Here is a 24247-nt window from a genome sequence, read left to right on the forward strand (position 1 = left end):
TGTGATTAAATTAAATATTTATTTAATTTGTTGAACATTTACACTTGGTATACGGACAAACACCATGACCTTTGCTAAAATATATTTCCAACTAGATTTAGGCGCATAGAACAGCATAAAAGGGTGTAGTAATAATGACCATAGTATTAAGTACCCTGTATGAAAACTCCCAGAGATAATAAACATCCACATTCATCCAAGAAGAAGCGACATGTGATTGGCGTGTACAGTATGTATCCATTCCAAATGAGCTCTATACATTATACTTGCTGTACAAACGTATGGCTTTACATGAATTATTATGATCAACGTCAACAAACGAGTCATCAGTGCAGTACATTCAAAGGCCTCTAAGTTAACATAGTTTTGCAAATTAGATGAAACCGTGTTCACCGTGAAGGCAACGTGTCAAAAAAAAAAAAGAAGTTTCGATAGATCATTATTCTCAAAGCAGCATCTAGAATTTTTACCATGTCGTAAAATACTTAACGCAGGAAAAAAACAAAACAACTTTTTGTTTATTGGGTTGTCAAATACTAAAATAGAAGGATAGAATGTTGTTGTATACAAGCAAAACATATGCAACTTCTGGTCCATTTTGGCAAAAGGAAATAAAGAGCAGGACTATCAGCAAGCAACCTAAAAATGTGAGTTTCTTCCCCCCTTCTTCTTTTGTGCTTCAGCTTTCACTTGAACTGCAAAAAGACAAAAACATTCAAGTCATTTTGAAGAACAAAAAATCTAAACACATTCTTCAAGAATATTTAAATTAAAGAACAAATTTTTACGTGATATACTTAAAAACTAAATTCAAAACTAAAAATTCAAAAACATTTTAAGAATAAAAAACAAACAAATCAAAAATACATAATTTAAAGAGAAAAATATTTTACAAATTCATTAACACAATTAAAAACATAATGTTTAAGCAAGAAAATGGAATAACATTTCTAAATAAAAAATAAGAATTCAACCAAAATTACATTTACAAATACTTAAAAATATTCAAAAAAACTAAACAAAACATAAAAAAAATAAAATTCTCCAACACAAAAATGATGATTTAAATATTGTTCTCCTTCCATATGCAGTATATATTCGCAAAGACTTACGGGAGACTTGAGCAGGACGTTGGGCTTCTGGGCCAGCGCGGGCTTCTTCATGACCGCCGGCTTGTTGAACCTGGGCGACATGGACACGAGCGAGGAGGGCTCGTCGCTAATGCCGTCATCCAGCTGCAGCTGGTCCAGGGGCACGCCGGCCAGAGAGTAGTGCTGCTTCCTCAGCTCGCCCAGACGCAGACGCTCGTTATCCAGCAGGGACTCCAACTCCAGCAACTTCACCTGCAGAAACATTGACACGTTCAATCCATCAGGGGGCGGTAGTATGTCGTTTGACCCAGAAGAATGGAGCCCAACTTGCCCTAAAATGGAGTCATTTCCTGTGTGTGTAATTGTGCTGAAGCATTACCACCTATGTTAATATAATTTTTATTCTCCTCACTTGAAACAACTCCCACATAATACTTTTAAAGTGTAATGTAAAGTGCATTGTCCAGTAACCAGGAGGTTGCAGGTTTGAATCCCACCTCTTGACTGTACATTGCAAATATATCCATGGCGGAGAACCTGGGTTCAAACACCACATTCGAGTACATTTCTCTGAAATTATTAAATCCCACCTTAGACAGATTGCAGTTCAAGTTTTCTTTTTATTAATTTGTCGTTTAGCTATGAGTAAAAATATGTAATTTTCACGTAATTTTCACATAATTTCATCTTTCAATTTACTTCACAAACACGTTAGCATTCAGCTTTTCAGCATTCGCACGCAATTTCTCCTGAAATTGCACTTTGTCTAGTTGCCGATTCCCGTTTCTTGTGCCAACTCTCACCCAACTTCACTTACAGTATATATCTTTTAAAAATACTAAGCCACACACACAAATGGGGCCCACGATTTTCTGAGGCCATACATTACCTGTGATTCCATTTCTTCTCTCTTAAACTTGATGAGTGAAAACCCAGAAAAGTCCATGGGGTCTGTACGAGACACAACACAAAGACCAATTGGATGGAGGCTCGTAATGTGCTCAGCTTAAAAGCAAATGCCCAATATAGCGGGCGTCGTACCCTTGTCGTCCAGGTTGTCCTGTCCCGTCCTGGTGGAGCCCACCACTTTGGCGGCCATTTCGTTGACCAGGCGAGAGGCCTGCTGGAGCACCGTCAGCCTCTTGCTGTGACGGTCTGCTTTCACCTGAAAAGTCACTCGTTAAAAATCAATTGGAACGTGGCAACGCGCGCGAACGCACACAACGCCCATTTATTGGCATTTTCACCTTGGAGGCGGCAACGAGTTGCGCAGTGCTGGCAGCGATCTCGTGCGAGCAGACGATCAACTCTTCATATTTGCCCGTGTGCAGCACCACCTTGTCAGCGGACTCCCTTGTTGTGAGAAACGGCAGCCAGTTGGTGCTCTCATTTGAAAAATCTAAAATCAAGAGAAGAGACCACACGCGGTCCCAGTGGAACTTACACCATCTCGGTGGCCCCCCAGCCCACCGCCTTGGCCGCAGAGATCAGCCCCTCGGTCCAGCGAGAGTTCCTGGCGTAGAACTCTTTGATGGAGGCCCCGCCCTAAACAAAAGCAAACTTGCATTGTATTCACAGTAAAGCGCTGAAGGAGTCTCTGAGGGCCGACGCTACTCACCCTGCCGCTCTCCACAATCTCCTTTTGCAATTCCGTGGAGGCCAGCACCAGCATGCGGATGGCCTACATGGGGAAACAAGCGAAAACACAGATTGAGGATGGCGGGGGGGGGGGGGGGGGGGTGAAGATGAGTACAAATGTTGGCAACATCAAGTGTACCTTCATCAGGTCTGTGCAACTGTTGAGGATCCTGAAAGAAAAGTACACACACAGTATTAGGTACTAGTGTTGGGAGGAATGCCACAACAGTAAATAATAGAGAAGATAAATTATTGCAATAAATAAATAATGAAAGGCACAACCAATATTAATTGGGTAATGTTTGTCTTGTTAAAAGGGCATAAATGTATTAGGGCCCGACCAATTCATTGACCAGCCTTGTTTGATCAGCCCTTAAAATTGGCTTTTTTTTCCTTTTTAATGGCAAAAACATCAAATATAATATTAATACATAATACAAATAAATACTTGAATCAGCCTATCAACTCTGTTAAAATTGTTTTTAATTTTTTAATGACAAAACACCAACAATTAATACAAATAAATACATTTAATCCAATGAACAGACCTTTCATTGACCTCCAGTTTAATTCCCGACGTGTCTTTCCGCGCCTGATTCATCACTTCCTGCATCCACAAGGAGAAAACCACGTTGTCACGCACACACACGTTCAAAACCAAACACCACACACCTGAGAAACCCGCCTCAAAAATGGAACCCACAGCCACACACACACACACACACACACACACACACACACACACACACACACACACACACACACACACACACACACACACACACACACACACACACACACACACACACACACACACACACACACACACACACACACACACACACACACACACACACACACACACACACCGATCAACAAAAAGAACACGACTCCGACTACTCACATCAATCCTGCGGACGGCCTCCTCGATAGCTGCGGAGGTGGCGGACATTTCCTTGTCAACCAGATCTCCCAGCTCATCCTGGCGGACGTCCATGTCTTTCGGTCGCAGCTCCTACACACAACAACGATTTCGGTTCACACGCGGTGGCTCGTCGTTCGTTCGTTCGTTCGTCACGCCACGCCAAGCTTACCTGGCCCAGTTGTAGGATCTTGTGGATGATGACTTTAATGGACGCTGGGTCGGCCCTCTGAAGGGTGCCCTTGGACTTGAGCTCCTGCAAGTACTGCAAACACTGAGTGGCGCAGCTTCTGCAGTTCTCCGTCAGTCCTGTAGGGGGCGCATACGTCATTTGTTACAAAATGTGAAAATTAACAAAGCATTTCAAAGGCGAAGTTGAACGACGTCACGGATTAGAGGGTTTGCAGCCGCTCCAGTATTTGCGTCTCGCTTACGATCGGCGTGGTCAGTGGGCGCCATGTGAGCAGTGGCGCTGCCATTGGTGATGGTGTCCGCAGCCGAGTGGGAGAAGTGTGTCAACGACCTCAGCAGCGCTCCAGCGTCTGAAACGCAACAACACAATGTCACGTCATCTGATCTATGGCATTATTCTTATTCCAATATCATCATTGTTTACCCTTCATGTCTTTCACATATTCCGCTTGGCCTTTTTTCACTTTATCAACGGAGCTCAGTGCCACCTCTGCTCGACTTATTAGATAATCTGTGTTTGAAAGACAGTAAGGGAAGTTTAAATACATTCAATTATTCACAAGTTCAGTAAACAGTGGCTATTTGTGGGGGTAAAGGGACCGAGCGCTGCCGCCAAGAGCATAGAACTGCACGTAATTGATGGCATTTCAGGAAAAGCATCAAAAAAGCTTGACTTGTAGTTGATGAGAGGGAAGCGGCATGACCTGGGGAGCTGGTGCATCGGACATGGAGGGGATCGTCCAGCTTGGCGACGGCATCTTGGATGATGTTCTCGGCTTCCGAGACGGTGCCCTGCAGCAACGCAAACTGCTCGTCCAGGAGCTTCTGCTTCAGCAGCTCCTCCTGTCTGGCCTGCCAGAAATCAAAACACAAATATTTGATTTGTGTGTGCACACGCACCAAGGTTATTTTTTAGCTAACTATAACTAACAAAATAGCAAACTAAAATAAAAATAAACGTTCTCGTTAAAATATTTGATTATGTGTGCACACGCACCAAGGTTATACTATAACTAACAAAATAGCAAACTAAAATTACAAAACGTTCTCGTTAAAATAAAATAAAAACGAAAATGCTTTTTAAAAAAACGAAATGTAACTGAAAGTCCTTTTTAAATTAAAAACTAACAAACTATATAGTGAAAATGTCCTTATTTTTCATTTTTGGTAATTAATTTAATACATGAACTTTTGGGGTTGATTTTGTGATTTAAGTATATTTATTTAGGTATTAACAGGAATAAGGACGTTTGAAAGTGAGTCGCACAGAAGTGATGTCATCTAGCAGCAGCCAATAGAAAAGCACCATCAGAATACTGCATGTTTGACTTTTGACTCAGCCGAAACACAATGCTGGGTAAGAAGTGTGTTACTTTTTTCATTTAACCATGGTGTTTAATAAATATTGCACACAAGACACATTTAACTCATTCACTGCCATTGACGGCTATTGACGTTAAAAATTCATTTGAACTATTAGTAGGCTACAAAACCTAGATTTTTATTTTTTTTTTTACATTTAGAACAGATATAAAATGTGTGATTAATCGTGAGTTAACTATTGAAGTCATGCGATTAATAACAATTTTAAAAAATTTAATCGTCTGACAGCCAGAATTTTTTAATAATATTTTTTATTTATAGGCATCAGGTGATTAAAATGTTTAATTGTAATTAATCACATAAATTCACTCGTTAACCCAAGAGTAATCAAGAATTTAATATTATTTTTTCTAGGTTTTCATACTCTTGTTAAAAATGGGGAAAAAAAGTGAAACTAATAGAAATAGTTCAAATTAATTTTTGACATCTATAGCCGTCAATGGCAGTGAATGAGTTCAAAATAAATGAAAACTCCTTCCAAGACTAACTAAAACTAAGCATTTTTTAAATAACTAAAACTAATAAAAAACTAACAGAGCTGCCCCGAAAACCAAATTTAAAAACTAAACAAGAACCAATTATGATGAAAATTCAAAAACTATAATAACCCTGCCACCCACTCAAATGTCCCATAATGAAAAGAAAACGGTCAGCCACCTTCTCCTTTAGTTTGGCCTGCAGCTCGCCAAGCTCCTTGCTGCTCTGGTCTTTCTGCTGCTGCACCGTAGACTGCTGCAGCTGCGCGCTCTGGCGGACGGTCGAAAGCTCCGCCTCCTTCTCGCTCACCGAGCGCATCAGACGCTCCTTCTCCGCCTGCAGAGCGGTCATGGTGCCGTTGACTTGAGCCGAAGTCTGCAAGACAGAAAGAAAATGCGGCAAAGGTAATCACGTTCTGTACGCAAGGCAAAGTACATATACAGTATTAGTGTTGTTCCAATACAGTTTTTTGGTCCCCGACACAGATTTCGAAACCCAGTTTTGCAGTACCGTGCCGATACCACACAATTTGAATAATTTATTTTTTAAATTTATTTATAGTAATTCTAAACTACATACTCTACTATTTGGATGTAAAACCATCATGGCTCGTTCAGGCACTGCTAAAAAAAAACTACTTTGTGAAAAAGGAGAAAAAAAAAAAAACAGAACGAATCCAGTTGAACTTTTTATTGCCTACCTGGCATGCCTAATAATAGCATCGGCATGTTAGTCGTTAGTACGGAACACTATACAGTTAGTATTTGCGTTAAAAAAAGACTTAAAGTAGAAGTACTGTACTGTGGTTCTCCTTTTACTCCTATTCCATTATGCAAGTATAAGTAAAGATTCTGAAATGTAATTAAGCACAAAAGTAAAAGCAAATGTTTATTAATGTATATTATTTACATATCGTCGTAGCTATGTGAAAAACACAGAAGGCGGCCATTTTGCCACTTGTTGTTGAGAGAAAATGACATCACAGTTGCTCAGTTCTCAGGTAACAACCAATCACAGCTCAGCTAAAAAAACAAAACAGGTGAGCTGTAATTGGTTGTTGCCTGAGCAACTGTGATGTCATCTTAAGTCGACAGCAAGTGGCAAAATGGCCGCCCCTTGACATGGATAAAAATGGCTGGATTTTGCTTCATAACTCTTGCAAATGTGATATTAATCAGAATGTCATGTTTAAACTAGTGAGGTCACATATAACATATTATTGTCAAGAAATGTTCACGGCTGACTTCTCCTTTAAAGAACTTCAGACTGTGTTGACCACAAAGCCATCAAAGCTCAAGATGGCAATTCAACCGACCAGCTCGCTGCTCTGCAGGTTGGCCTTGATGCGCGTTATTTCCGCCATCTTCTCGGACAGCTCTCTCCTCATCTTCTCCATCTCAAACTTCTGCTCCTCCGTCTGCAACAAAACAATTCCCCTTTCAAAAATCAAACAAGCGGATGACGCCTCCACCCGACGACAGGACACCGACCTTCATGTCCGCCTCCTGCCTTATCCGATCCACCTCAAAGGCCAGCTGCTGCTTGGTCCTCGCCACCTCCTCCTGAGTCTGCTGGGTGGCGGACAGCATCTTCACCGTGTCGGCGCTCTATCAAAAGCAAAGGCGCACGTTTTTGTCGATTAAGGAATGACGAAATGGGCGTGAAGACTTTTCTCGCGGTACCCTGCGAAGGAGTTCAGCATGACTGGCCACCAGCTCTGTGTGCTTCTCTTTCATCTTATTGTAGCGTTGCTCTGTGGCCTGGGCTCGTTCTGCACAAACACACACAAGCGCTTTCTAAATACACGGGAGTGCATCTTAGGTTCATCCTGAAACTTTTTTGTTTAGGGTAGCGTGACATGCCGAGAGTACAACGAGAGGCCTTACGTTCCGCCTCCATGAAGGTGCTCTGCAGGCTTTCGTGCTCGGCGTTGCGGCGGCGCGCCCCCTCCAGCGCCATGCGCAGCTGCTCGTTTTCCACCAGCGCACGTTGCTTCTGGGACCTCTGCTCCTCCAACTCCGCCTCCAGGCTGTTGATCTGCGACTTGAGTTGCGTGATGTAGCGCTGAGCCTTCGGGAAGCCCAAAAAAAACACAAAAAAAAAACACAATGGCTGACTTTTCAAGCATTTAGTAGTATTTTTAATCATTTAATTTGCTTTTATTATTTACATGAGGTGTGGACACTGGTTGGAACGAATTGGGAGAAAGCATGACACACAAGCTCGTCACATTCCACATATGGGGAAGAGATATTTTGCATCTGCCCAACAGGTGTCCAAACAAACAAAACGGGTGGCGTGTCCTCACCTCCCCTTTCACCTTCTCCAGCTCGGCTCGCAACAGCTCCAGATCCCGCTTGAGGTTCTCAATCTGGGCATCCCTGTTGCATGACAACAACAACAAAAAAACATGGCAACGTTTGTCAAGTGAAATCAATCAGTGGAGATTGCAACTAGAAAGGAGGTTAAGTACCACACTGGATGCGCAAGAACAAAATATAGTTGTTATACAAAGATAAGCAAATTCAACTAATTCACTCCCAGCCATTTTCACTGAAGCAACCCCCCCCCCCCCTTCAGATTTTGACTGATTTTGCAAGGCTCACAGAATATTGTGTTCTATTGCTATAAAAACATGGAACCTACCAAAAGAAAGAATAGAGTCTCTCTTCTTTCATCAGGACAAAAAAAAAGTATATTTCTATCGGTTTCGGTTTTGCAGCAATTAGCATTAGAATGTAGCTAAGTTTCATTGTTATTCACAAATCTGTTTAAAACAGTGGGGAAAACAGCTTTTATCAACGTGGCCTTGGCTGATCTCTTATACTCTGCTGTCACTTGCTGGCCGTTTTTGTAATAACTACTTCAACCATTCTTTGCAGTTGAGAGGCTGCATCAAAGCCCTCTGTATGCCCTAGCATAAGAAAACAAAACAAAAAAACTTATAAATAAGTCTTTGGGACACTTAAAACATTTAAAATAGAACATATTTATACGTTTTTGGGAGCAAATGAGTTAAAGATAAGCACACAAAAAATGTAATGACCATATTTAAAAATATATATATATTACACCTTCATTCTCTCTCTTAGCATCTTCTTATTTTACAACTTTTCTGAAATCGCTGACTATATTTCTTTTGATATTACAACTTTTTCTCTTAACGTTGACTACTTTTCTGATTGCAACTTTTTTATAAATCAAGTTTCTTTCAAAGTGTTTTTGTCGTAATACCGTTTCTTTTTCTATGCGTCTTCCTTGTGATCCCATTAGTCCTCCTTATTTTCTGACCAGGCATACATTATTATTATTTTTAAAATGTTTGACAATTGTGTAATATGGGATGCTGCGGATCCATTTATTTCTGTGTTCTGAATATTGTGTCACTTATTTAGTTTCATTATTCTATAGGTTTATTACAATATGTGAGATCTCAACATGCAAATATGTTCTCTCATTTTGACTCCTTTATGGCAGTGATCGCCATTAGAAATAATCCGGTGTGCCGAGGAAAAGTTCCAAGTTCCAGGGGGGGGGGGATGACCTGCGGTTGGCTAAATCATCCTACACATTACAGAACACAACCATGACTTCTGACCTGTCGTCGAAGCCTCCATTGGGCGGTCCGAAGGTCTGATCGAAGATGTCGGCCTGCGGCGCGGCCTGCGAGTTAGCTTCACTAACGTCAATGAGCGGCTCGGGCTCATCTTCGTCATCATCGCCGTCGTCGTCCTCGTCGGGGATGACTACCACCAGCTTAATGTGCTTGGCCAGCGAGGCCGCATGCAGGAAGTTGGGTGGCGACTGATGATAGGATGATCATGAGAGGGGGGGGGGGAAAAATGAACATCTAGTAATCCAATTTGGCAAAAGTACAAGTACTGAGACAACAAACTGCCGTTTAGTAGCTACAATTCTTCTTTAAAAAAAAAAGGGGGGGGGGGGGTCAAGTTATTTAATGTCACTCCTAGTTCGAGTTTATCATTTACTGTCAAACTAAACATCTCAACATGAAAAAAGCAACAAAGTTGGAATCTGTGATACTTCCCACCAGTGCTAGAAATAAATATCAGATGTGTTCATTGTTATTTTAAGACTTTCCAGTTTGATGAGTCGTTGAATTAGGAGAAATATGTGAGCTGTCCATTATATGAGTAAATAGTGAGAAAATCTTACATCAGGCAGTCTGGGGATCTGGATGAGCCTTTTGAAGTAATACATCTCTCTGGCTCTGTTGAAGAAGGTCTTGAGGCTGTGAGGCACAAAAGCGGAACGCCACCATCACCAGTCAGTCATGTTAGCATAAGGGGGTCCCCAAAAATAACTGCAGGGTCGCACCCGAATGAGATGAAATTTATAACAGATGCGTAAAAACTAATATTGATGTTTAACTTCAGTTTAAGGTTAATAGGGAGTTTAATGTCTTACTTTTTTTTTCGGTTTAGAGGCATAATATTTCAAAACACAAAAACACAGGAATTAAGCTCTTGTTATTTATTTATATTATTATGAGTATAATGAAGACAGAACCTGAAGTATGTAGCGTCAGCAATATAATGACTAATGCGGTTGACATCACGGTGGCAGACAGAGCCAATTGTAAAGGGAGGAAACTACACCTCATCGATCCCGGACGCAACCGCTGCTGCCTCATCTTCTGAGTCAGTTCACAACGCATTAACAGAATAAAAGGGGTGGTGCATTAGTGAACGGGAAGACATAAATTACACATTAGCCGCAAACTATGCATACGTTTAAAATCACTGTATAGAAAGTTGTTATTTCGCTTGAAGTGGAATGCAAGCATTTTTACAATCTATTAATCAATTACAAATTTACTTTTATTTAACAATCAATTTGCGCAAACTTGGTGAATTGTCATGCTACAAATGGGGTTGGGGGATGAGGCACAGTGCTCGACCGGCTTATGTTGCACACTTGCTTGTATTTGATAGGTGTCACTTGACACCACTCGCACCCCCCCGAGGACAAGGCTGAACCTCCATTACGTACATCTGGAACTGGTCCCGGAAGCGATCGCGGTGTCCTTGTAAAGTGTCAGCAGGGAGACCTGAAATCCACCAAATGATACATTCATTGATTACATTTCAACCCTGGACTATCTAATGCGTCATTTGGCATGTCCTTTTACATGCGTGCAGCTTGAACAGCAGCTTGACCATGAAGTGGTAGAGTTGACTGCAGTCCTGGATGACCTGAACAAGCGGAGACAGGCGGCACTGGCCCGACGTGAGCGTGGAGATGGCGATGGACGAGTTGAGCTGCCGTAGCACTGAAGAGGGGGGGGGGGGCAGTACAAACATACACGTACTTGTAAAATCTTCATCAAGTCACACGCTTAAAGCAACTTAAGTATATCAAATAAGCACATGTTGAACTGCCAATCTGAAAAAACATGTTGATCATCTCGTTCCTTCCATTTTCATTTGGAAATAAAAAAAATAAATAAAAAAATGATGATGATAATTGATGAAATGAAAATGGAAAGATTAAATGATACACAGATTCTCAATATGTATGATTGGTAACAACTGGCAAGAGTAGACCGCTCCAAATGTTTACAGGGGAGCGGAAACAAAAAGCTAAACCTTTTTGAAATAAGTCATTTTTCCCCAAACAAGCCATTTACTTTTCCAATCAAATCTGAATTTTGTGACATTTCCTTTAAAGCCCTATATTGAGGTTAGAAATTCTGGATTTACATGAAATTTGCTTGTTTTAACAGATTGCTTTCCCCTTATAAAAGACTTCAGTGGAATTTTTAACATTTCCAGTCCATTCTTGATCATTTGTGCAAAATTCCCATGGAAAGAAGTCGGTAGTAGTGACAAGAGATCGTGGGCGTCTTGCATGACAAGTAAATAGAAGGAAACAGACTTAATGTCCTCTAATTGGCTGGCATTTCCTCATCACATGCAGCTAATTTAGGGCAGAATGAAGTAGGAAATAGGTTCAAAGGAGGCCACACGATGGAAACTCCCTTCCTCATCAAATGTGGGAGGAAGAACAGGATTAAAAGAGCATTATAGTGCATGATACTTCATTTTAGGTTTAGTATATGAACGGGTAGTTTCACTAAGTGACTGCTCCGAAGCCGCAGCTCGGGTTTCTCGTGTTTAGCAGAGTAGGATTTTTCTTTTCTTTTTTTTCTTTTTTTTTTTTTTACCTGTCTCAGCCAACTTCAACTCGACATCCATGTAATCAAACACCTCCACGGTGAGCTGGAAGCTGCGGGGGACAATTTGATAGCCCCGTTACGAGACAGAGGACACAGAGAATGTGAAGCGGACTCAACTGAACTCAATTTAAAAAGCCACACGTTTAGAATATTCGATTCAACGGACTCACACGTTGTTGACGTCCGTCCCCGCCGTGCGCTCCAGCACCTCATCTGTGGAATCCAAGTTGGTGGGGATTTCGGAATGCTGAGAAAAAAAGGACAGACGTGTGTTCAATTTTCAAGGTCGTACCAGACGGCTTATGGAAGCCAGGACGCCGCTTCACCTTGTTGTGAAACTTCATTTTGGTGCAGAGCAACTTGGAATAGAGGGCCACCAGCTGTCCGTATCGATCATGCAGGTTGCCCTGGACAAAAAAAAAATCCACAAAAGCATAATTTTTTTTTTTTTTTTGACACATTAAAAACATGTAAACTTATGAAAACACGTGTTTAAGGTATTCCTTAAAGCCAGTCCTCACTATCGCAGTCAAGAAATGGGAGACTATTGCACCACATCAATCTGATAAAACAAACAAAAACTAAAAAGTTGATTGCAAAATTGACATAAACACTGTATATGTAAACCATCCAACCAAACGGTATCACTTATTCCTCTAATGACAGTCTGCTAGGTAAATGCTAACAATGTGAAACGCCATAGACATGCTAACAGAAGTTAGCATTGATGTAATGCTATTTATAAACCTTCAAACAACAGCTCCTTTAACACCCACAGCCATATTGGTGTTGTCGGAAAGAAACCTCCAATTATGTCCAAATATGGTCAATTCACGTCGTCTGTTATTATGAACCATTATTAACCAATTTGTTGAAAACGGAACAAAACTTAACTCTCTTGGACACTCAAAATGTCCGAGAAGTGGCATAAAACTCGCGCTCTTCTTACGTCGCCTCAAAATTAAAGCTCTGAATGTTTTTTGGACAACAAGTGAAAAATACTTGTAACATAAATTTGAGTAGGCCTGTTTAAAAAAAACAAAAAACAAATCACTCACTGTACTGCTTCGGTGGAGAAGAAACTGATCAGCTGTGAACTAATTTCTGCATATAAAACTGCTTCGTCAGCTCATCGTTTTATAAACTATTTTTTTTTAATAAAACAACCATCATTGAATACAAAGTGCTGTACAAACTGCATCACTCATGCCCGCTTAGTTAGACCTTTGAAAACGAGTTTGGTGAAGATGACGTAACTGCGGACTTTTTGTCTGGTAGGGGGTTGGAATGTCGCCGTGAGTGCAGAATTTGATGTGCACGGCTGGCACGGAAAATCATTTTCAGTAGATTGTAACAGCGTTTTGTCAGGGCTGACCAATTATCGATCATACAGCTTCAACTGGCCCAGAAAGCTGGCGCTCGACTTGTTACTGAAATCTCTACGCTGGCTTCCTGGGAGGAATAGATTTGAAAATCGCTGTGTTTTTCAAAGCTCTGAATGGTCTGCGAGCAAAATATGTTCAAGGTCGTTCAGTTCCCTATGAGACTTCCGGACCTCTTAGGCTTAATGAGTGTTTCCAAAGTAAAGTGACTAGTTTTCAATGTTTGAGAAAGACGCGAGCAGACGTCTAGACTTCCTTTTCATTTGAATGATTATTCCGTTTCCTCTGTTAAGCACTATGGATTTTCCTCACGTACGAATAGTGCAATACAAATAAACGTTCCTTTCCTGCAATGAAGACAAACAGACTTACCCAAAGCTGGCCAAGTTCCACAATAGAGCTGAAATGTCTCATGCAGTCTTGTAGCACCTGTGAAGGAAACCCAAATACACTTGAGTATTTAGTTCTCTTTTTTGTTTTAAAGGGGAAGTCGAGCCCCCCCAAAAAATAAAATCTTGACAATAATATGTTCTATGGAGGCCCACTAGTCTAAATACGGTATTTTGGTTAATATTGCATTAGTGGATTATAAATTAAGCAACAAAATCCAGCAGTTTTGTTATCCAATATCAGAAGGCAGCCATTTTGCCACTTGCTGTCGAATGAAAATGACATCACAGTTGCTCAAGTAACAACCAATCACAGCTCAGCTTCAGAAAACTGGTGAGCTGCGATTGCTCGTTGCCTGAGGCCTGAGCAACTGTGATGTCATTTTCAGTCGACAGCAAGTGTCAAAATGGCCGCCCCCCCCGAGATTGATGAAAAACGGCTGGATTTTGCTTCATAACTCACATTCCACAAATGTAATATTAATCCGAATGTCATGTTTAGACTAGTGAGCTCCCATATAACATATTGTCAAGAAATGTTTAAGGTTGGCTCCTCCCCTTTAATTAATGAGCGGCAAGACACGCCTTACATTGCGGTGGCCGTCGCGTATGACTTTGTGCAGCACGTGGCAGAACTTCCAGCTGAGGATGGAGCTGCTGGCCAGTGGGAAGCCCAGGGCGTAGGACCAGAAGGTGTAGGCCCCCTTCTCCCGGTGAGTGCCCAGGATGATACCTGATGGGTTCCAAGTTAAGGAAAGCATTCCAGAAAAAGACAGTGAGGAGGGATTCACCACTAATGGGTTTCATGCATTGCCTTTTTTTCTTTCTTGGTCCTCGTTTAGAAAAAAAAAGGATACGTCGTGCATGCTTCTCTTTCACAGGTGTTTCAGTGGAGTTGATGGCTTTGCTGATGCTGCTTAGCTGAATGGGAAGAGAAATACATTTATATAAAAGATGATCATAAAATTGTACATTGCAATTGCAACATTGTATAGAAAAAGAAAAAGGAAAAAAAAGCTACAGAACTCTCTTGTACGTCTTCATATGACTGGAATAACGCAGCAAGATTTGTAAGATTTTTCTTCCGGGTAAAGTCACATACTTTTTGCTAGGCAGAGTTTAAAATGCTGCCTTCAAGGAAGCTGGGAATTTTGACAATTCTGACCTTCAACTACAAAACGTTTAAAGTAATGACACTCGGAGTTTGGAGTGCAGGACGGCCATAACAGAGTTCCGTTCTTACGCACATTTACACACATTTATTTAGCGCCAAGTCATGATGCTCAAACCGATCCGATGCCCACGCCGGAAGATAAGATCTTCAAAGCATTGTGTGGAGAATGAGCCATCGGAAGCTACGCGTCCCTCGCAACCGGTCCAGCAGGACAAACTGGTGTCGATCATGAAAGGGATACTGGAAGGAAGGAAGAGACGCGCCAGATTTTGCTTTTTGTCATCGTCTACATCGCAGCCTGGCTGATTACCTAGAAATGCATTGTGGCATACCACCGCTGTAGGCATCCTCCAATTGGTTATAGTCTATTTATTTGTTAGGAGTGTAACAAAAAACAATTTCAATCGCAAAAATTGGTTCTGATTTCAAAGATGCGAGTGCAATGAATTAAACCGAATCTTTCTAGATACTTATCAACTTGTCTGTGGAGAAATACCCACCTCTATTATCTGTCTAAAAAAAAACACTAACTTCCAAGTGTCACCATTGTAACATGACTATAATAATAAAGGAAGGAAGAAAGAAAGAAGGAAGGAAGGAGGGGGAAAAATATTGTGATAATTAGTTGGCGACAATGATTTTGTTTTTATATTTTGTTCCTGTTCTTAACTCGGCACTTTAGCTTGTGTGCAAGCAGAGCAACATTTACACTTGCATGGCATTATATAAAAGCGTCATCCAGGCAAACCATTAATCCACATGTGGCTTTAATCTCCGCTTTTCATTTATCTCTCTTCCCCCTAAATGTTCATCCTTAAAAAAAAAAAAAAAAAAGTTTAAATCATCATTCCATTACTGTGCGACGCAAAAAAAAAAAAAAGTACAAATATAACAAATAGATTTTTTTTCATGTTTACATTTTGTATATACAGTATGCATGGCCAGTTGACCCCATATTAAATTGAATAAAACATTCATTGCAAATGTGTACTTTAAGCAATCATGTCACAGCTTTTCTTTTCTTTAAAAAAATTAATAAAATAAACCTTTCAAAACATAGATTCGGACTTTTAGGGTCTAAAGTGAAACTACTGAACCAAAGTTAAGTTTGAAAAGGGTAAATGGGTTGCTTTATTGCCGCACCAGTCCTCATATCGTTAGCCTGATAACGGAATAATTGCCAAAGTATTTTTTAAACTGTTAAAGGGGGGAGTCAACCTTAAACATTTCTTGACAATGTTATATGTGACCTCACGAGCATAAACATGACATTCTGATTTATATTACATTTGTGGAATATGAGCTATGAAGCAAAATCCAGCCGTTATTATCCATCTCAGGGGGCGGCCATTTTGACACTTGCTGTCGACTGAAGATGACATCAAAGTTGCTCAGGCAACAGCCAATCACAGCTCACCTGTTTTTTTTAAGCTAAGCTGTGATTGGTTGTTACCTGAGAACTGAGCAACTGTTATGTCATTTTCAATCAACAACAAGTGGCAAAATGGCCGCCTTCTGATATTGATAAAAAAGTGCATAGGTGTCAAACTCCGGTCCTTGAGGGCCGGAGTACTGCAGGCTTTGGACGTTTCCCTTCTCCAACACAGCTGCTATATGATCAGCTGATCAGCAAGCTCTACATAAGCCTGATAACGATGCTGCTGATTGGAATCAGCTTGTGTTGGAAGAGAGAAACCTCCAAAACCTGCAGGAGTTTGACACCTATGCACTAATGCAATATTAATCAGAATACTGTATTTAGATTAGTGGGACTGCATAAAAGATTATTGTCAATAATTTGGGGGTGGGGGGAGGGGGGGGGGTTGACTTCTCCTGTAACTAATCAAAAATAAAATAAAATAAAAATAAATGTACACTACATACAAAAAGAAGGCTTTTCTTGGTTTACAAATAGATTCAAATATGACTTAAGAAATTGCTATCTGGAAAAATATATGCAAGTAAGGTCCAACTACTATCATTTATTGCAAATTATTTTGCAAATGAAGGCTCGGGGACCACTTAACATCTGGAGACGCCAATTTGAGAAGCACTGCTGGAGTCCAATAAGTGCATGCAACAGAGAGGCTTCTGTGGCAATGAGTTGGCAGTGAGCGGGTAAATACAACAGGAGACCCCCACCCCCAACCCCCCCACCCAACTTACCGGTGATGCAAACTGAACAGTTGTGCTTGCCCGTTTACACAGGGCGAATTTGGCACGGCGGCGTGGAGGCCGGTGTGACAATGAAGGGCTTGTTGGATGGGGAGGGAAAGAGGATGAATACTCGGGTTGCACGTTGGGGACGAAGCTGGTATGTGTGTGTGGCGAAGAGGGGGGGAGGGGGGGGGATGCGTTGGCACACAGAGCCTGGCCCGACAGATGGCCGCTGTGCAACGAAGCTACGAGGAAACTCGTTTTGGAGAGTTACAGTATTCTACCAGTCAAAAAGTGAAACAGTAGATTAGGGAAAACCGTCGTTGCCATGACGACACCAGATCAACGACTATGGCTCAAAATAAACCTCATATACCGCGGCCTCGCTCCATCATAAAAACATTTTTTATGGAACCTGTAACTTCATGTAACATGCAAAGTGATAAAGTCACTGTAATCCGACTCCTGACTTAAACATTCCAGTGGTACATGCTCGGCTGCCATGGTGCATCCGTCTGGAGCGCCCACAAATCCTCAAAGCAGCCAAGAGGTGAAGTGAGAGGCAGCGAAAGCCTCAACTAATCCCCCCCCCCCCCCCACCACCACCGGCCCGCCATAAGGTGGGTTGCCAGCTTGCATTATTGTCGCCACGCACTGCAAGCCCCGCGCGATTTCATTTCCCCCCGAACATTCTCGCCTGTGACTCCATAGCAGCGGGTCCGCGTGCTAACCATCAGGATGTTGTCGGGAACGCTGAATACAATTTTTTTAAGTGCTGCTGCCCGCCGGATGAGAACACGAGGAGATGATAGCGCAGCTCGTTGCCATCTGAAATCAACACACACCAGCAGGGGAGCTGTTCTGAATGTCGTCTACTATTACATTTGACGCGAGTCAAAAGAAATGTATTAGTTGATATAATTGGCAATATTTAAAAAAAAAACACATTACTGCTCTTCCCCACCATTTTTTTTGCACCACGAACCGGTTTCAAGTGCAGATGTATTTCGGCTGAACGGCAGAAAAACTGTGCTTGTTTTTTTTCTCTTCAACAAGCCAGCTGGCCTCATCTTGTGTTATAAGATTTGATATGGTAGCCAGTCTCCCAAAAAAAATTGTATCGGAGGACAAACATATCATTTGCAAGTGAACGTGCTACCGCTAGTGTTGTAGTCAAAACCACACCAACCGAGACCAAGACATTATCGAGACTACTAGCGACTAGCGAGTATAAAGACAGAGACAAGACCAAGACTGAAAACACAACAAAATGACTAGTTTCGTTTTTACCCCCCCCCCCCCCCCCCCATTTACATTTGCAACAAAACAAATTCAGTTATTTTGTTTATGAAATAGTACAATGTACAATGAAACAAATGTCAATCTGCTCTAAAAACAGCTCACTCACCAGTATTTATTTCTGTCTTGATTCATATTAACTTAACGAGGTACGTCTCTTAATGTACCAAATATTCTATATTATGCTTAAAAATAAAACAGATTGTGTTCAAAAGAGATCCGGACTTCACGTGACTAGTTCTCTGAACTGTGGCAGGAAAGTAGCGTTAATGGACTACAACGGCAAGGAGGGCTAAACTAGCTTTTATCCATCAACTTTCCGCCCAAGAGCATTGACAGTCACTTTGATGAAAAGGACATTATATACACGTGCGAGGTCACAGTGGATTATGTTGGATAATTGCCGAAGAATCGTCAGGAGTGTTGTTGTTGTTTAGCAGTTTCACGCAAGTCTTGCAGTGTTATTTGGGTACGTTAGCAACTTAGCAGCTGCTAATTGGGCTGCAGCCGCTGTCCACAACGGCGAGGAGGGTTAAAACTATGGCTGCTGCGATCCATTGGTTACACTTTGATTCCTCTTTTGGTAGCCTGGAGAATGCGCAATTATTTTTTTGTGTGCCTCTTCTCATTCGCAGCTGGTCCACAACAGCTGTCTATCATTAATGTGTGTTGTTTGCCGTTTACTTTAAGTGGCAGACACACTTTCTGTGCTGCCAAAATGGCCGCCCATTTTGGGACACGATCTCTATGGAAACAATGTTTATTTACCCAATATTTTCTTCTTCTTTTTTTTTTTAAATGACATTTTAGAGCTTGAATCTTAATACCTGCAATATTCTTGCTCATGGTTATTATCATACCGTCAAATTTTAATATTAGTCCATGCTTTCACATAGTAGCTACTGTATGCCAGTACAGTAGTATTTATCTTTCTAATTATGATGTTGTAGATAGAATATTTATTCACAAACGGACACTTGCATAATTCAAAACGTTTGTGTGCCTACAACAAATGTTGACCAAGAAACTTCTCCACATCTTGAGAAAAATGAATAATCTTACACCGACCTTTGAAGTTGGGGAAACATTTGTAACAGTTTTGTAGAGCTTTCAAATGTTATCAAAATCAGCTTCTTAGTTGGTGTAGTTTCACTTTAATAAGTGGAAAGTTTGGTTAGCCCATATCTTGTCAATTGGTTGCTTTAAGAACATCTTTCGTCTTTTTCTTCCACTTCCAACCAGACCTGTGAGGTAACGTACATGGAATGATTACTATGTGCCAAGCGATAGGCCGGCAACCAGTCCAGGTTGAACTCCGCCTCTCACCCAAAGTCAGCCGAGATAGGCTGCATCCTGATCCCGCCCATGACCCCAACGCGAACAAGTGCGAGACGTAAACTGAATGACTGCACTGTTCTTAATAGGACAGTCTAACTGTACATATTTGACATACTTGTGTTTTCAGTTCAATAACCTTCATAAGCACATGTTTTGGGAACAACACATTGTCATAAAAGTGCGCGTTTGCTCATGTTATGCGTTGACACAAAACCACCACGGTGGAGAAACCGTCCACACAAGCAGCGAGTTTAACTCGGCACATCATTGGCCCTTTTAATTAACAGGAGCAGGCCGAAGGCATTAAGAGCGCTGTTCTCGACTGTACTGCCACTCAAACACTCTGTTTATCTACTACCTTCCTTAACGCCCCCCCCCCCCCCCCCCCCCGCCCCACCACCCCCGTCACCTCGCCTCATGGGTGCTCACTCGGGCAACAGCAAAAGGAAAGCAAACACTGCACCCACACACATTAATAGAGCGAGGATAGTGTGCATGAGATGGTTCACCTTCACACGAGCAGTGCAGCAGTGGAGCGCGACTGCATGAATCAGCAACTTCATCACAAGGCAACTGGGGCCACTTCCTACACTCAACCCAGCGGTTTTCTTGAATTTCGACTCTAATTCCTTCACTCTCGTAACTAATAATCTTTCGCCCTTGAAATGACGCAGATGATGATTCGACGATATGTCTGAATGCCGCAGTATAGCGGCAACAACTGCACAGGAGGGCTAACTTGATGTCAGATTTTTTTTTTTTTGGGGGGGGGCTTAAGTGGCAGCCTCCACGAGTACCCGACACCTTAAAATAGGGACAGTATTTGCCCTATACCAATACCAACACCAGAAGACTGATACTAGCCCATCGAGTGTTAGCACATTAGCATTTTGCATTGTGTGCTAGCATTAAGCTAACAGACTTTTCCAAGACAACGTTGAGTGGTTGTTTTAAACACACAAAATTGTTATTCACTTTGTTGTATGGTTAGTTTGTTTGACAGTAAACTTCGAGTGGGAGTGGCAATAACCGGCTCGAATGATCTTTTTTGAAGAATCAAATCAAGAATCCTAATTTGGACAACATTTTGTCAATACGTAGGCCTATTCTTCTCTCTCGCGTTGCTAACAATCGTCTAAGTAGATTTTTGTGTGATGTCTTGGTGAAAGTACAAATTAAAAGTTATTCCTTCAGTCAACAACAAACTCATGAGAACATGTGGAAAATAAGGGAGCTGCTTGCTGTAGCACATCTAGAAACTGTGACAAATGTAGTGGAAGGAGGCGAGCTGGCCAAACAGGCCCAACTAGATCCGCGCCATGATAGTGTTAAAATGTGAGTTTTACTTTCAAATGCTCTATTTATTTGACTTTTAATAACGCCATCGACTCATCTGCCACACCATACAGCGAAAATTTTATTTTGGTCTGCATATTTGCAACCATATTCATTTCAACGTATAGTTGGGACTTATTTGGACAACTTTGGAAAATAATTGTCCATTTTGGACAATTAAAAGACAGAGTATATTCTATTTTGGTTTAGGAAGACACTAATCACACACGAGTCGCTCACTTAAGTTGAATGAAAACAAGTTAGTCTTTCTTTCTAGCTCAGTTAAAATATGCTGATGTCCACCATTTTGTCCTTAGTCTTATATTTTGGATTCATTAAGACAAAAGGTGTGCGTGTCCCCCTCCAGTTTGGCTTTATAAAAGCACAGTTGATTATGTAGCTAGCTAGAACATTTAATTTGTTTATTCTTTTGCATTCCACTAGGGGCAGCACCCTAACCACTACAGTGGTACTTTTACATAATTGAATTGGAAAACCGCCTCCCCTCTATTGTCTGTCATTGGCCATTTCGCAATATGAAGTATGCAGAGTACGGTCTTCTAAGAACGAGTAAAGTGAGAATCTAGTCTCTGGAGATTAAAATGGATGTGTATTTGTTAACTTCCCCTCCACCCAACTCTGACATAATCCCGTGATAGCAGCCTGAAATACATCTTGGGATATTTTCCTAGTCAAGCCTTCACAAGTATCCAACCGATGCATCCTTAGTTTAAGACAGCTGACAAAAACAACATTCCGTACATTCTTGATTTATTTGTACTTTAAATTGGAACAGTATTTGGGCCACAACATTTTCACAAAATTTGGCAAGAATGGCGAACGCCAATTGAGAAGCCACTATTGGGAACAAAGGTTATTCCTCAATTTTTGATCAATTAAGAAACAAGTTCTCTTTCCTGTTTAAGTTAAGTAAGGAAACGTTAGCATTCCGTTTTGAGTTAATAAAAACGGGTGCTCCCCATTTTTGTGTGTATCAATACACAGGTGACCCACCTGACACACGCTCCTTTTGTTTGTGTGTGTGTGTGCATGCGTGAGGAGGGGGGGCACTTTCCGGTTTAATTTGGGTCAATTAAGACGCAGGTGAGGCCTTCATTTTGTGTTAATGACAGCACAGGTGAGCCTTCAATTTTGAGCCAAAAGTAACGCAGAGAAACTTCCATTTTCGATCAATTAAGAGGACCGTTTGAGTTAATTAGAACACAGGTGCGCTCCTCATTTAAGATTATTGGGGGCCACGCATACATATTTTGATTCAAAAAGCACCAACAAGCTAACTAGCTATGTCGTCCTTACCTGCTGCTTGTCGAAGTTTCCCCTCTCGGCACCGAGGCTGGCCTCAGTCCGCCTGGTCTTGACCCGCGAAGAGATATTCATCCTCCACTTCCGATGCGGACTCAAACGTCCCGAATCCCCATAAAATGTTTTTTAAAACACAAGGACGCACACGGGCTCGCCGCGCTGCTCTTTGTCGTCGACGTCGTCTTTAGCAAGGCCAAAACATTCCCAGTTCGCCTCTGCGGTGATGAAACGCGGCCAAAAGTAGGAAATGCAGCCGGTCTGTCTTGTTCAGAATACGGATGATCCTCCCCCACCAAAAGGTGGACGAATCCATCATGACGTCATTTTCCGCCCACGTGCCATTTCTCGATTATATATTTTTATTTAATCATTTTATTATTTCATTCCTTAAGGTTTCAAATATATAAGTATTTTGCTTTTAATAATATTTAAATTATTTAAAAAAAATCTAATCTTGCACGAACGTTTTTTCGTTCAACTGGCGATTACGTCATACATCGCACATATTCTGAGTTTGTAATACTGTATTTATATGCATTAGGGAAAACAACCAGAAACGACAGCGATTTCGCTACTTTGATTTTGTTTAAAATAGTTGCGATTAATTATGAACACTACAACAAAAGGAAAGTTTAAAGTTCTTCTCAGGTAGTATTGCTTGTTTCTAGGCAGAATTAATAGGGACGACCAATTACGACATTTTCATAATTATGACTTATATACTGGCATTAAAGTGCACAGGTGTATCTAATGAAGTGTCCCATGTCAACCCTGTGCGCAGTAATCACGTCAGACTTGAATTTCACGCTACTTGGATTTGGGGGTGGAGCAGCCTGCAAAGCGTGAAGTTTTGTTCCCGGCTGTACGCGGGTCAAGGAGGAAGTACATACACACGCACAATCATGGTCAACAGAGGTCCCAACTGGCTTGGTCACATTTTTTTCTCCAGCAAAACAACTGCAGCAGTGAGTGACATATCGGTGCGAAATTATGACACCTCGAGGAGGAAAGGTTATTTTTTTAGACCGCTTGGGGATTGGCCCTTGGGCAGTAAAGTTGTTTTTAATGTGCTGCCAAATGTTTGGAAAATGCGTATGCATAATTAGTTAATTGCAACACCACTAACTTGGGGATAAAAAATAAAGCGTGTTTTTGGGGGGGCAGAACATAATTGAAAGTGTCCCAGGAATGTGTCTGCAGACTAATGCTGTCATCTAGTGGCAGTTTACAATGCAATGAAATACGAGTTTAATTCGTTCCGTGCCCAAATACCACTTTTACCTATTGACAGCCAGTAATCACCCCATGACGTTAATTATATAGTATTGTTGAGTATGTCATAAGTACAATCTACCTGAAAACACCTTTTTTGTGTGTTTTTCTTGGCAAGCTTCTCTGGTCATTTAAATGCTGATCAACAGCCTTTGTGGTCTCAGCTAAAAATTCTTAAGTTCTACAAATATTTGATAGTGTCAACCAGAGTTGATTCGGCCGTCATGATTGCATGATGTCACCACAAGTTTCATTGGCAAAATTATCTATTTTTTTAAAGTTAATTTACTTTGAGATTTGTGACAATTTACAATTGTAGGACTTTTTAAGTCTGTTTTTGATGCATGGCCACTGTAATAAATTATTGCTATATTTAAAGAGCTGAAGTTACAAAATCTGGAAATAAAAATCTTCACTTTTATTTTAATTTTATTAACACAGCAAAAATGGTCCACACAAAACAGAAGTGAGGTGGACACAGATGAGCTGTCAATTTCACTTTCCTTTCATTCTCTCAGCTCATTTTCACACAAAACTCTGCATTTAACATATGGCCACTGGTTAATAATTTTTGTATTTGACATATGGACCTCTGTATTTGCTGTATTGCATTAGGTATGGAAATAGACCAATAATGCTTTTTTCAGAGCCGATACCGATTATCGGTAGTTAAGGA

The 24247-nt window shown here is 41.2% G+C and overlaps 1 protein-coding gene across 1 annotated transcript; it reads right to left on the minus strand.

Moving 5' to 3' along the window:
- hip1rb (huntingtin interacting protein 1 related b) lies at window positions 1-22587 on the minus strand. Its single transcript, XM_086075168.1, has 31 exons — window positions 22294-22587; window positions 14531-14594; window positions 14264-14406; window positions 13657-13713; window positions 12229-12309; window positions 12073-12149; window positions 11891-11952; window positions 10856-10996; window positions 10717-10774; window positions 9880-9955; window positions 9302-9507; window positions 8012-8084; window positions 7590-7773; window positions 7386-7474; window positions 7194-7310; window positions 7019-7120; window positions 5884-6078; window positions 4548-4695; window positions 4268-4354; window positions 4086-4193; window positions 3824-3960; window positions 3634-3744; window positions 3278-3336; window positions 2869-2899; window positions 2710-2772; window positions 2536-2636; window positions 2339-2444; window positions 2133-2256; window positions 1981-2042; window positions 1113-1343; window positions 1-695 (listed from the first exon to the last, which is right to left on the minus strand). Exons 1-31 carry the CDS (start codon window positions 22372-22374, stop codon window positions 687-689), a joined length of 3183 nt encoding a protein of 1060 aa, XP_085931294.1. The 5' UTR covers window positions 22375-22587; the 3' UTR covers window positions 1-686.
- Between the last annotated feature and the right edge of the window lie 1660 nt (window positions 22588-24247).

The sequence above is a fragment of the Leptonotus elevatus genome, chromosome 5 (assembly GCF_054856555.1).
Source record: "Leptonotus elevatus isolate MCC_2025b chromosome 5, RoL_Lele_1.0, whole genome shotgun sequence".
Taxonomy (NCBI): Eukaryota; Metazoa; Chordata; class Actinopteri; order Syngnathiformes; family Syngnathidae; genus Leptonotus; species Leptonotus elevatus.